We start from the raw sequence: 13,569 nt of genomic DNA on the forward strand, positions 1-13,569 counted from the left end.
ATTCAAAATTCTTAACATAAATCGACTTACATAAAGCATTTTGTTTAAATAATACGAAAGTTAAAGTTTCAAAATAAATCGCCACCATTTGAACGTCTAAAAAAGGGCGGTATTCTCTGTTCATCTTTCATTCAAAAGTAACGATTCCGCATTTTTTCCACACTGCTGCTCAGCGGCCGCGCTAGCGAGTCATGAATGAACTTCAGCCGAGTTTATGGCATCGACGACAAGTTAAGTGATTTTCGCAAATCTTCGTTGATCAGAGGAATGTGTTAATAAGCACTTTTACCGATAGGACCAGTCAGTAAGCCAATGAGGAGTGGAGATTTCACGCGATAAGCTTGACTGTGCTTATGACGTATTCGAGCCAAGTGATGCGCACTTTCCGTAAGCAAAGGCGTACGACCGACCTGTCGTTTGAAATGAGCCCCGAAAATCACTGCTTGCTTGGAAAACACTACTACAACTCGCGACCTCACTGAATAGCCTCGGCCCTTATGGCGGACAGTGCAGACAAATGACGAGCCATGAGGAATATCTGGATCGCTTTATTACTATCCGTTTTGTTCGGCACAAGGTCGATTCTTGCATTGCGATTTAATAGTCTCCTTGCCTATGCTATATTTGACCGTTGGGATGCGACAACCAACGGAACGCTCTTGTTTGAGTTCAAAACCCAAAAGGAAAATGGTTTTCTTATCTACGAGGACGACCCGTCTGGAATGGACTTCATTGATATTTTCCTTGTGGACGGCAAAGTACGAATGCGGCTTCATGTTGGACAATGTGTGCTGAAAGAAGCCTTTGTGCATGGAAATTTCTCAGACAATAAGTGGCACCGTGTGCAAGTGTTCAGGAACTTCCAAAACACCATCTTAAAGGTGGATCACCACTCTTCCAAAGCGATTAGCTGCAAAGCAAAAGACTCATCTTTCACAGTTACTAGTGCGTTGTACGTTGGAGGATTTCCTCTAGACATCTCGTTAAATTCTCTGGCCTTTCCAGGATCGTTTTATGAGATTTACAATGGAAACAGGTACCGCGGACTTTACATTTCTTCCCAACTGATACATGTTGCTCGTAAAGCTTTCTTGCGACTCGAACAAAAAGGATTTCACTTTTGAATTTGCGAAGTGTTGCCCATCACATGCCGTGAGCTTCGACTGAATCAGGGAAGGAATGCAAGAAATTTTCCTAACAGAACCTAATGGGCAAATGAAATGATTTGGTTAATTAGAGTATTGGATTCTCATTGAACTATACCAAAATAAGGCAAATTGGTTAATCGAATCTATAGAAGATTTACTTGCTTCTACCACCATTAACCCGGTCGAAGCGGCAACAATGAACTTCGGGAATTGAATAGGATGGATTTCATTTCAACTTCATCTTAGACGACAAACTAGAAAAGCCTTAATTACCGTTACAAAATACTCCTAAAAATAATTAAAATCGTTTTCTTCAGGAACACGAACTATGAATAATTAATTCTTGAAAAACTCAGGCCTGTTTTGTGTATGAATAATAAATACTAATTTGAAATAAGAATGTGCAAAATATGGATGCCAGTTGGTGCATTGGTTTTATATATTTGCAGGTTTGTTGGCTGCATCAGCGGAGTCAAATTCAGCGACGTTCTCGGTAGATTCACTCCTGCTCAGCTCAAAAACACCTCGGGAACTACTCCTGACTGCAAGCGTGCATGCACAAAACCCTACGAGTTTCTGACGAATTGCAAGCAACAGAAAGGTTGTGCGAAAAAGATTACTGAGTGTGACTGTCTGGATACCGGCTACGAGGGTCAGGACTGCACGAGAGGTAAAAAAGTCATTTCACTTCACGTCTTTCTTAAACGAGGGGAAAACTACGTCTTTCTTAAAGGGGGAAAAAGTTTGATGCAAGATACTTTACTTTTTTCTTCTCAACTTTTAGATTTAAACCTTTATGCTTAACAATTTATTATTCTATCATTAAGGCATAATTTAATTGTAGTAGATCTTGTCTTGTGAAAACGTTTTTGTGCCATGAATGGGTCGATAGTTTTGTGGAAGCTTAACGCTACAAATGAAAAAGCTAAGGCAACAAATAGGCTTTAGTGGATTCTTTAGTAAAGAACGGTATTAAACACAGCACAGAAATAAAATGAGGCCTTCACCTTACGCCGTCACACGGAGTAACAAAAGATGCGACATCTGGCTAGTCCGCACGCGAAAAGAAAACATATTATTTTGTAGATTAAATGTCAGACTTATCAGACAAAAAATGTGTGGGAAGGAAGGGTATGCTTTTGTTTTTATATAAAAATAATCCCAAATTTTGACTGTCGGAGTTAATAATAAAAACATGAACTTATAGTAAATTGTGTAATAGCCAAGATTAATACGTCGAATGAATCAAATTCAAATGCTTCTATAGACCAAAGCGTCGTTTTAGCTTCAATTTTTAATTCGAAATCCATAAAACAATTCCACTGAGGTCCTCAAACGCACGAAACTTTACAATGAAGCAAAATCTTAAACAAAACGACTGGTAAACAAATTGAGAATTCGACGGTGTTAAATCAGTGAATGAATGTGACCAAAAACCGCACGCGCCAAGTATTTCGAGAGTTGAACGATTCCCTTTGTTTTATCCAACCAATTTTCAATTTTATTCTCTCGTGTTTTGGATATTTATTCTTTATGGACATTTTTCTAACTCGCATATAATTTCAGGTAATTTTACTATCTTTTCCCTACGAAACAAGAGTCCATGTGTAGAATTCAACGCGATAAGATGGTCAGGCAAAACTGGTTTTGACTCGACCTTGGATCACATTGGACATCTGTAATGTTTAAAATGCCGAAAAAAATAACCTCCACTTTACACTAACGCCAGTGACGCTCAAAAAGTTGAAACAGCTAATTCAAAAAACCGTTGGACTGTTGTTCTGGGAGAATTAGCACTCCGTGATAAATACTACAACCGTCTCTCCTGAATGAAACCTTTACTATGATTGATATCATTGATGGCTTGATACGGGAGTAAGCCTCGACAATGCCAGATCTTATTTCTCTCTTCCCCCCATAAAATATGAACCATGTGGTTATCATTCTGAGGCAAAATAAGATTTTTTGTATTTTTCTTCCTTTTCCGAACTTAAAACCAATGGTTTCAATTAAAAATATATATAACGAAATAGAAATAAATTACAATTTCGTTTTAAGGACCTTTTACAAAAAAGAGTTTAAGTAAAGGGTTTTTTTTATTCACTAGAGTCATCTGAAGTAAAGTTAGGTGGGTTCCTTGTGTATCTCCGTTAGGAATATTCTATCTAGCCGCGTTATTTTCGAAAGCGTTCTCTTACTTTCTAATTTTTCTATAATATTTCATTTCAGTTTGTTTTTTAATACCCGACTGACAAGTTTATCGTTAAGCATCTGTACTGGTGTTATCAACGAGTCTGAATAAACACTTTGCACAAATTTCACTTGCCAAGATTCCTCGTATTTATAAGCAAATTATTAATAAATAAACTAGTGGAAATAGGAAGGCGGGGCTATGTTCACATATATTGCATGGTCATATCTGTATAAAAAGCGGGACATTAGAGCAATTCGTTGATACATATATACCCAAGTTTTATTATTCCAAATTGAACATAAAAAAAACAACAGTGAACACGGATTATTTCATGCTCGAGGATCCAGCGTACTTTGCGGGCGCTCCCAAAGGTCACTACCGCAGAAGACCTTTTTGGGAACGCCCGCAAAGTACGCTGGATCCTCGAGCATGGGATTATTTCCCACTATGGTCAGTATCGCAACAGTTGTACACATCGACTTTCACCAAGCCAATCAATAATAGCAACGAACCATTCCCGAATATTGACAAGCTACCACGATTTCCGAATCTTACCGGATATCACCGAGTCCCTCGCAGACTACCGGAGTACTTTCCAAATATTACCGAGCCCTAGCGAATAGTTCAGTACAAAGCAAAGGAGACTTTTCTAATGACCAGGGATTTAAAGGCCCGAACCCATGTTTTTTTTTCTGGGGGGCGGGGGGGTGCGAAATCTGAAAAAGTGAAACTTATTTTTCCTGGAGGGGGAGGGAGGGAACGCACCCCCTGCATCCCCCCCTGGGTACGGGCCTGATTTGGGGTCGGTTTGGGAGAGGAGGGGAGAAGGATCTTTTCGGGAATCACAAACTCTCGAACTATTTCCTTTTGATTTTCATAATCTGTACTTTAGGGCTGGGTTGGGTTTGAGAGGGGAGGGGAGGGTTTGGGAGGGGAGGGGAGGGGAGGGGAGGAATCTTTCTGGACTCACAAGTTTTCAATTTCCTTTTGCTCTTCAGAGTCTGTATTTTAGGGTTGGGTTGGGTTTTAGAGGGGAGGGGGGATCTTTCTGGACTCACAAGTTTTCAATTTCCTTTTGCTCTTCAGAGTCGGTATTTTAGGGTTGGGTTGGGTTTGAGAGGGGAGGGGGGATCTTTCTGGACTCACAAGTTTTCAATTTCCTTTTGCTCTTCAGAGTCTGTATTTTAGGGTTGGGTTGGGTTTTAGAGGGGAGGGGGGATCTTTTTGGACTCACAAGTTTTCAATTTCCTTTTACTCTTCAGAGTCTGTATTTTAGGGTTGGGTTGGGTTTGAGAGGGGAGGGGGGATCTTTCTGGACTCACAAGTTTTCAATTTCCTTTTGCTCTTCAGAGTCTGTATTTTAGGGTTGGGTTGGGTTTGAGAGGGGAGGGGGGATCTTTCTGGACTCACAAGTTTTCAATTTCCTTTTGCTCTTCAGAGTCTGTATTTTAGGGTTGGGTTGAGTTTGAGAGGGGAGGGGGGGATCTTTCTGGACTCACAAGTTCTCAATTTACCTTTTGCACTTCAGAGTCTTCGTCTGTATGGCTCAACGGCTCGGGTTACATTCGTTACAACGTTGCCAAGGAAACGAGGTCTAAGACCCCTCTGCGTAACTTCATTGGCTTCCGGTTCCGGACGTCGTCCAAAGAGGGAGTACTGCTGTACACAAGCGTCGAACGTACGCACCTGGTGGTGGAAATGATTTCTGGAAATGTGGTCCTGAAAATGGATCTAGGCAAAGGTAATCCCCGTTAACTTGTGCTGTTATAGCAGTTGATCTGTAAGGCGCTATTTTATCGTGCAGCTATAGGGCTTCTCCATGCCAATGCATCGCACGCGAATGCACAGCATCTATACTGTACAAACTATTCCCTTGCTGGGCGTGAATAGTCCCGGTCAGCCGTTATTTCCAAACATCCATTTCGATGATTAAGAGAAGCTTTTGTGGTAACCGAAGAATGAAACATTTTTAGATGGCTATTTTGAGATTTCAACACATAACTTGTCTTCAAATATGGGTTAAAAATACGGCTGACAAGGGCTCTTTTTGGCAGGACGTGAATGTTTGGGCTCTAGCTTCCATATATGTGCAAATGACACCCTCACCTTGTAGTATGATTCCTTTGAACCAGGAGAACTTGTCTTGAGTGCTGGCGATGGCTTGTTGAATGACAACCGGTGGCACTGGGTCGAGATCAAGAGGCGTGGACGCCATGCGAAGTTGGTACTAGATGGCCGTGAGGGGGGCAAAGGGCCCGCCCCTGGTACCTCTTCCAATCTGATATTGATAGGCGGCAAAGAGGCAGTTTACTTTGGTGGCGGTCCCAGCAAAGATGACCTAGAAAAGTCGTACAGCAAAACTAACTTCAGTGGATTCTTGCAGCAGTTCTTGTTTGATGATTACAAAGTGCTAGATAAAGTTCTAAAGAAAAGAAAGCGAGATGGGAAGTTTACTAAGCATGGCATTGTGGTTAACGCTAAAGTACGGACAACTAAAGCAGCCCCAACTACAAAGCCGGTACCCACGACACCCATGGAGGGCTCTGGAAGTTGTGCAAATAAAGATGATGAGGATTGTGTTCCAAAGGATTCAATTAAACCTACAGAAACTACAGGTATAATACCGACACATTAAAACACATTAACCAAATGATCAAAATCTATACTTAAACAGAAGTAGCAGCAAAGAAATGCTACTGTTCACCTTTGAAAATACAAGAGCTGTTGTCTAAACAATGTTAAATAGCCATCTATAATTTAAGTCAGATACTCTATTTCTCGGTTATTTGCTTAAATCAGCCGATTTAAATGGATGCTTTATGGTACCTAGTATTGTATTGATGTTTTATTGTTGACCTAGTATTGCATTGAGCCATAAAATAGAGACATGTCGATTAAAATGGATGCTTTATAGTACCTAGTAATGTATTGAACCGTAATGCAGACATGATTGCCCCCTATTTTTTAATGAAAAAAACTGGGACCCTTTTATAAGGAAGATAAGAGAGCCATTCTTACCTTGGTTATGGAAAGCCTTTTTCCACCTCCCTCTGGATTTAGCACACTTCGAATTATTGCATGTGTTTCCGTTCTAATAATTTGTTACTAAATTTTGAACTTCGTGAACAGTTAGCACTTTTTGTCATTTCCTTCTGAATCTTGTTTATGAACTTTCTTTTTCAGATAACTCTTCCATGGAATGGATAAACACCACCGATTCTGTGTTCCACTTCTACACAGAATCAAAACAGAGCAGCGACAAGAGTATGGGAGTCCCGGCCTGGATAATTACAATAGCTGTTGTCGCTGCAGTCATTTCAATCTTCATCACAATATTTTTAGTCTATAGATGGAACACTAGATACAGTGGTTCTTTTAGTACTGCCTCAGCTGTACCTAAACCAGAGCAGTCTGCACCTTCACCTCCTACAAGATCCTGGCCTGAGCCACCTGTGAGGATTCCAGTTGTACATACAACTATCCCAACTCGGTCAGAACATCCAAAGATCTACATTTCATCTTATGACAAAGTATGAACATAGAGAACAGCAATAAAGAGAAGATAGGAGTGACAATGGCAATGTGACAGATAAAAATGGTGATTCTGTGGGTGCCAAAAGACTCAAATACCATACAAAGTTTAGGTAAAATATTCAACATCCAAGAATAACAAGTGAAGAGACTTTGACACTATGGATTGGTGACAGAAGAATGTTATGAAGGTGTAAATTAGTGGAGTGCCAAAAGGATGAAACACAGATCACAGTTTTCGATGTGAAAAATATCAAACATCCAAAACTAGCACTGACAGGAGTCAGGTATACTGAGGACAAAAGCAGGTGATAAAAACAATGCTATAATGCCTGCCTATCATCAAAGAAAAACAAAACAGCCCCTGTAAAAGCTGTACTTCTTGAAACAAAAGACAGACAAAGAAGAGAACACTAGACTTCAAGAATATAACTGGAAAAAAAAGGGAAATGGAAAATTCTCAAACAGCAGAACTATGCACTGTATGAACTTTAGAATTGAATAAAAGAGAAAATAGAAACTAACAACAGAACTAGGACGCGTTTTAGCATCTTAAATAAAACATAGATCACACAGTAGATTGTACATATAGATAGAAAGTATTCTTTATGGGTGGTGTTATAATTATTTATACAAACTTACTCTTGTCTTGGCAAAATAGAAATAAATCTCAAAGAGCACATGTTACTCAAATTTGGCAAAAGTCTGATTCAGTATTCACCAAGCAATTACTCAGTATAATTAACATTATGCAGTTAACTAAAGGAGTTATATATAATGACCATACCATACTTTTACCATATTTTAGTTGTTCAAAAGTAAATGAAAATTCTGAGTAGTATGCCTAGTATTCTTTCTCAAAGAATCTTGAATCATATCTTAGGCCACTTAGGAGATGCAGGGCATGCAGGTCTTAGTTTGGGATCTTCAAATACTCAATCCCAAACCAAACAACAAGTATACATTTAGATATTGAAAAATATTGTGTTGACAATTCACTACCCAAAGATAAATTTTACATGAAAATAGTTTCAGTAAGCTATACAGTACATGGCTGTCAAGTGAAAACAACATAAGATATAGTGCTTGCTGTAATGAATACCTTTTTTATTGCTCTATGTTTAAATTAAAAGTTCAGAAAATGTCTAACAATTGAATATTGATTTATTGCATGTACATTGTTGAAAATGCATTTTGAGGTTTTAATTTATAAGTGAACAATTCTTTGGTGTAAAGTAACTTTTTGCAAATTGCTTGGATGACATACAAAAATGTAACAGCAACATGCATTTCTAAGTTTATAAAAAAATGACAAATTAACAATTACATCAACATGGAAGCTGGGGTTTTCATTAATAAAAATTTAATTTTTCATATTTTTATTAAGTCTATTCATTTAGGAAGACCATTGCAGGCACACCACCTGTCTGCCAAGTCTTATTTGAAAACCAGCAGATTTTAGATATTGAAAACATTCATACCTGTAAAACCTCCTTGACAAATGCCCTTGCAATTGTGTACTTGCAAAAAAGGACAAAGCTATCTTAACTCTTTTTCAGTTTCCTTTTTATCACTCTTCTTCATTTGCTTTTTTAAATGCCACTTGTGTGACTTGGAAACCAAATGACTGGCCCAGTTTTTATCACCAATAATAACCCTGTTATCACAGACCTCACAAGTGTGTTGCACATGAGTTGATTGCTGATCTCTTATTATCCTAGCAATCGGGTCTACACTAGGCTGCTTGTCTTGTAACAAGTTTTCTAATATCCCTAGTCCCCTGTCAAGGACATTACTTTCCCAAGAACTAAGATCTGTAGCATCCAGCTCATACACATTGGGTGACGATCCTATGGGCCTACTAAGGAATCGATTTTTCACCCACATTGTTTGTTTTTTGGCGTACCTTCTTGTCACTGCCTTCATTGCCTCAACACACTCATCAAATACTTTTTTGTCTTCCTCTTTTATTAAGGAGTTCACTGTGTCCCCTTTTTGTTGCTGAACTAAAAAATTGTGAAATTCTTTAAACCCTATTGACTGAAAAATCCCCTCTGAATACCTGGAGTTATCATCTTGACGAAGTTTGTTGTAAGAACCATGGAATTCTAAGAGCTCTTGCACTAGCCCTTTGTCAAGCATTGCATCAACCCTACTGTCCAGTCTCTTGTTAAGTATTTCCTTCTCACAGTGAAGCCAGAACACGCATGTTAAGTCAAATCTTAAAGGGCCCCCATATGCACTTCCACCATCTTTGGATTGCTGCTCAGCTAGGAGTTCACTATGAGGCCTTCCATGTTGCTCAAAGACTTGCAGGCTTCTTGCAATCTTTCTAGTATCGTTTGGGTGAATGCGCCTAGCCATTACAGGATCAACTATTTGGAGCTCCTTGTGAAGTTCAACGTTGTTAAATTCTTTCTTATAATTTTTGTTATTTTCTTTTATATCTTCCTTCTTTGTATTTACAAACTTTTGATTAATTTTTGTCTCTGTCTCCATCTCTTTCCTTCTCTTGATATCAGTCACTCCATCATCATCAACATCACTATTCTCTGGTGGCTTATTGTCATTGTCAATCAAAATCTCCCACAATAATGATTCAATGTAGTAATTTGTGCCACCTACAACAATCGGAATTTTTCCTCTCCCTTTAATCTCCTCAATCAAAGGTAACGCCATGTTTCGAAAATCCACCACTGAGAATTCATTCAGAGGAGAAACGAAGTCGATCATGTGGTGCTTGCATTCTCGCATTTCTTCTGTGGTGACTTTATTGGTAATTATGTCTAATCCTTTATAAACTTGCATTGAATCGGCGCTTATTATCTCCCCGCCTATACGCTTACCTATTTCGATGGCTAGTTTGGATTTTCCTGTCCCGGTACACCCTAGAATAACAACAACTGGCAAGCGGGGAAATGCGCGTGTTACAGCCGCCATCTTGAATGCAACCGAAAGACATGAGGGGTGAGGGGGACTGCTACGAGCCACAGGTAACCCAAGAATCAAAATGATTTTCGAAGCATTTCTGCAAGAAATAAACTTTGTAGAAGAAAAATACTAGAATAATAAAGTATATAGTTTTTCATCCCAAATTATTTTCTTATCACACTATCAACCTTTACTTGATACAAACAATTCAACTTTATTTTTACATTGCGTTGGTTAGCCTGTGGTGGTTTAAACGCCTAGTGATAACAGTACAGTGCTGAGGAAAAGTTGGAAAAAGTGACTAACTCTGTACTTTCTGTAAATTATGAAAGGAAAGAAACAAAAGAAATTTGAACTAAGTCTGAAAACTACTAAAAAAAGTTGCGTTGGTGGCAAGACTATCAAGAAACGGGAAACAGATGACATTATTGGTATTACTTCTACTTCTAGAAAATCCATTTTATCAGCCTTCTATACAGCATCACATAAACCCGAGGACGCTAACATACGTGCCCCGTCTAAGCTTCTTACAGCTGATAACAGTTACAGTGTCGCATCATCGACTGGTAAAGACGGCGAAAGATTCAATGATGATCCAGCAAGCAAACTGGAGAATCTTGGGTCTGACCCGAGCTTGGTTGATTTGTTTCCAGTCTGTGAAGACTGGGAAAAGCTGGAAGACCTTCCACAAATTAATGTAAGAGAAACAAATCATGATTTATTTTATGGTGTTGTACTAGACAGCAGCTAAGATTTACCAAGGGGTGCCCAATCACAAACTAAGATTTGGTAATTATTCATGAAGAAAATATTTATTTTTGGCAGTTGAGAGAGATGCATGTGTCCCCTGCAATGACTTTTCTTTGCACATCATTTTTTTCTTTCCTTCCACCCCATGTTCTTTTATATTTATCAACTTTTCATACCACCTTTCTAAAAAGTGCTCCCCCCTTTACACCACCTTTGGACACCATTTGTCCACAAAAATGTAATTGTATCATGGATCTAATATTTCCTTGTTTGTGCCAAAGGTTCTTAGTAAAGAATTACATGAAAGAACCTCATCTGATGCCACATTACCTCAGTCAAATAGAACTTCTGCTGATTTCTCACAAAATGAACCCTATGTGGATTTACCTAGTTTGTGCATGGTTTGCTGTACAAGGAAGAAATACACATCAATTACACTAGATAGCATTGATACTCAAGGTGTTCAAAGTTCAAATAATGAAAATGGAGATAAGGTAGAATTCTTTAAAGAACAGAAAGAGTTTGCAGTGAATGAGAATAATTCATACAAAGATATATGTGAGTTTGACTCGGTTGACTTGAATGCTGTTTTTGATGAAGAGGATGATTGGTTGGCAGATGAAGATTTGACAAACCCAGATGCAGCATTGCAAAGAAATGCAGATGACAAATTAAAACAACAACATAGACTTCCAAATTCATCAGTTACCAGCATTTCAGCAGATAAATATGATAAAGAGCAATGTGTCACAAGCCAGTATAACAAGCTTGAAAAGCCAAATAAGAAAGGCCTTAGTTTTCTACAGAAAACACAAAGCAGTGTTATGCATAAAAATAAAGAAAAACAAGATTATTCAAGTACATCAGCCAGAAGTCAAAAGGATCCAGAAGTCTTTGTTATCTCTGATGAAGAGGATGAAGAAAAGAGACAAGACTCAAGGCCACAAATGAACAAACAGGCTCAAAGTACAAACATTTCTACACCATTTAATTGGGCAAAGTCAAGCATCCAATCAAAGCCAGTAACAAAGACAACTTGTACATTCACTTCAAATACAATTATGGGAAAAGGCTATGCAATAAATTCAAATTCATCTAAACAGAAACAGGGTGTAAAATCTGCTGCGCCTACATCGGTGAGCAAGTTAGAAAGTGTTGTGCAATCAAGAATACCTTTCACATCAGCAAGTACAAATGTACCTTTGGGTTCTAAGGGAACTACACTTGCAACTTCAAGCTGCAATTTTCCACAACAACCCTTTAGCAAGTCTTGGGGATCTAGCCAGGTGTCAGCAACTCATATATCAAAAGAGAGGCTTCATGCAAAAAAAGTCACAAACATACAGGAAAGCCTATCTGTTTGCCCAATGTGTCAGTACAAGTTCCCTCCAAAGTAAGTACAGTTGAATGCTTTAACAAGAGTAAGAAGACCTAGGGTCAGGTCATATTGGGATTTTGGCTCTCTGTGGCTCTCTATAGTGTCAACGGAAAACCCTTGTCTTTCGGGTATGGAAGTTACCCGGAGTTCCTGTCTCTAAATCACACTTCATTATGCTGTACATGTACCTGGGGAACCTGAAGAACCTAAAAAAGGGCCACATCTTAAGTGACTACGGTAACTTGCTCATAAATTTAAGTCATTCCCCTGTACAGCTTTGCAAGTTGAATACGATTTGGGAATGGATCTAGCTTTTCGTCAAAGGGAGGGTTTTGCAAAGGGGGAAGGGGCAATTTTTTTGTTTTATTTGGCTTTCTGGCAGCCCAAAGGGTGGGGGGGGGGTTAACTCCCTAAACCCTCCCCCTAGATCTGCTACTGCGATTACACTGCTGATTGTACCTAATCAACATTTCCCTTTTTTTACAGTGTAAATACAAGAGATGTTGAGAAGCACATATCTAGCTGTATCAATGACGAGGATCTGTTTTTTGATGAATGCTGAACATTGACTGGAACAGGAGAAAAAAGTGCGGAGCTGAGATAGGAGTTCCTGATGTATAACGTAGCTGAGATACAGTAAGAGTCCCTGAAGTGTGACGTAGCTAGGTATTTGTGTTTCTCCATTGACCTAGCTACAGTAGGTGAGGCCTATTAGCGATAGCAGCTTGCACATTTATCGTGTGCGTGCAAATCGTTGCGACTTTTTTCTAAAGTATATTACAGGGGCGTAGCCCGGGGGTGGCCTAGGGGGCTCGCCCCCCTCCCCCCTTTAGCAGATAAAAATACAGTAAATTTATGAGACATTATCTAAAATAAAGAAAAAAACGCCTTGAAAGTCTCTTTTGGGACCCCTCCTATTGAAAATCATGGCTACGCTGTTGTATTAGGATACTGAAAGTATTTTTTACGCAGAATAGACAACGAATGTTTCTTCGTCGCATCGCAGTTAAGTGCGACATAATTTGCCTTGGTAGTGCGCCATACAAAATAGCGTACAAAAACTAGCTTCTAGTCAAATACTAGAAAAGGAAAAAATACTGTACTTCCGTGGTGGAACATAATATATGCTTTTATTATATACATAATGAGAAATACTCACTGAAAACATATTCAGTAAATTTTCGTTCGGTCACTGGTCTCCAGGAGAACACGATGCGAAAACGATATTGTGGACGCGAATCAAGTGATGCGTTTTCGGCGAAACAAATCAGGATACTTTTTAATCCGTGTTAGTGTGGACGACACCTTATAAAATGTTATGTAACAAGCCTTGTGGCTGTCATTCCCAAATGACACCACTTCGGCACTATTAGGACAAGTTCAAACGCGCATTCACTTAACGTTTATTTTCTTCACAAAGTTCAATCATTCAACATTTCACCGAGTCGGGATACCTGCAGCGACAGCAAAAGCAAAGCGAAGCGAAGCGGTTCCTAAACACAAAATACATCGCTTAGACTACAAACAATAAACAAACAGCATCGAAATTTACAAATAAATCAATACACGGTACTTACGAATTCATTTGTCCTCAATATCCTACGAACAACTCGCTGATTAACAAAAACAACTCTTGT

The 13,569-nt window shown here is 38.9% G+C and overlaps 3 protein-coding genes and 1 long non-coding RNA gene across 4 annotated transcripts; 2 read left to right on the top strand and 2 right to left on the bottom strand.

Moving 5' to 3' along the window:
* The first annotated feature begins 326 nt into the window (after positions 1-326).
* LOC5511545 (neurexin-3) lies at positions 327-8,022 on the top strand. The gene is made up of 5 exons (XM_032380902.2): positions 327-1,036; positions 1,598-1,818; positions 4,871-5,083; positions 5,475-5,957; positions 6,526-8,022. Exons 1-5 carry the CDS (start codon positions 528-530, stop codon positions 6,876-6,878), a joined length of 1,779 nt encoding a protein of 592 aa, XP_032236793.1. The 5' UTR covers positions 327-527; the 3' UTR covers positions 6,879-8,022.
* Positions 4,327-5,563, bottom strand: LOC125561885. The gene is made up of 2 exons (XR_007307589.1): positions 5,449-5,563; positions 4,327-5,028 (listed from the first exon to the last, which is right to left on the bottom strand). It is a non-coding gene; the product is annotated as an uncharacterized LOC125561885 (long non-coding RNA).
* LOC5511533 (tRNA dimethylallyltransferase) lies at positions 8,020-9,845 on the bottom strand. The gene has a single exon (XM_032380904.2). The coding sequence runs from the start codon at positions 9,811-9,813 to the stop codon at positions 8,413-8,415; it is 1,401 nt and encodes a 466-aa protein (XP_032236795.1). The 5' UTR covers positions 9,814-9,845; the 3' UTR covers positions 8,020-8,412.
* A 224-nt stretch (positions 9,846-10,069) lies between these two features.
* LOC116617844 lies at positions 10,070-13,508 on the top strand. Its single transcript, XM_032380903.2, has 3 exons — positions 10,070-10,501; positions 10,836-11,947; positions 12,419-13,508. Exons 1-3 carry the CDS (start codon positions 10,130-10,132, stop codon positions 12,492-12,494), a joined length of 1,560 nt encoding a protein of 519 aa, XP_032236794.1. The 5' UTR covers positions 10,070-10,129; the 3' UTR covers positions 12,495-13,508.
* The last annotated feature ends 61 nt before the right edge of the window (positions 13,509-13,569 follow it).

Source organism: Nematostella vectensis, chromosome 4 (assembly GCF_932526225.1).
Source record: "Nematostella vectensis chromosome 4, jaNemVect1.1, whole genome shotgun sequence".
NCBI lineage: Eukaryota > Metazoa > Cnidaria > Anthozoa > Actiniaria > Edwardsiidae > Nematostella > Nematostella vectensis.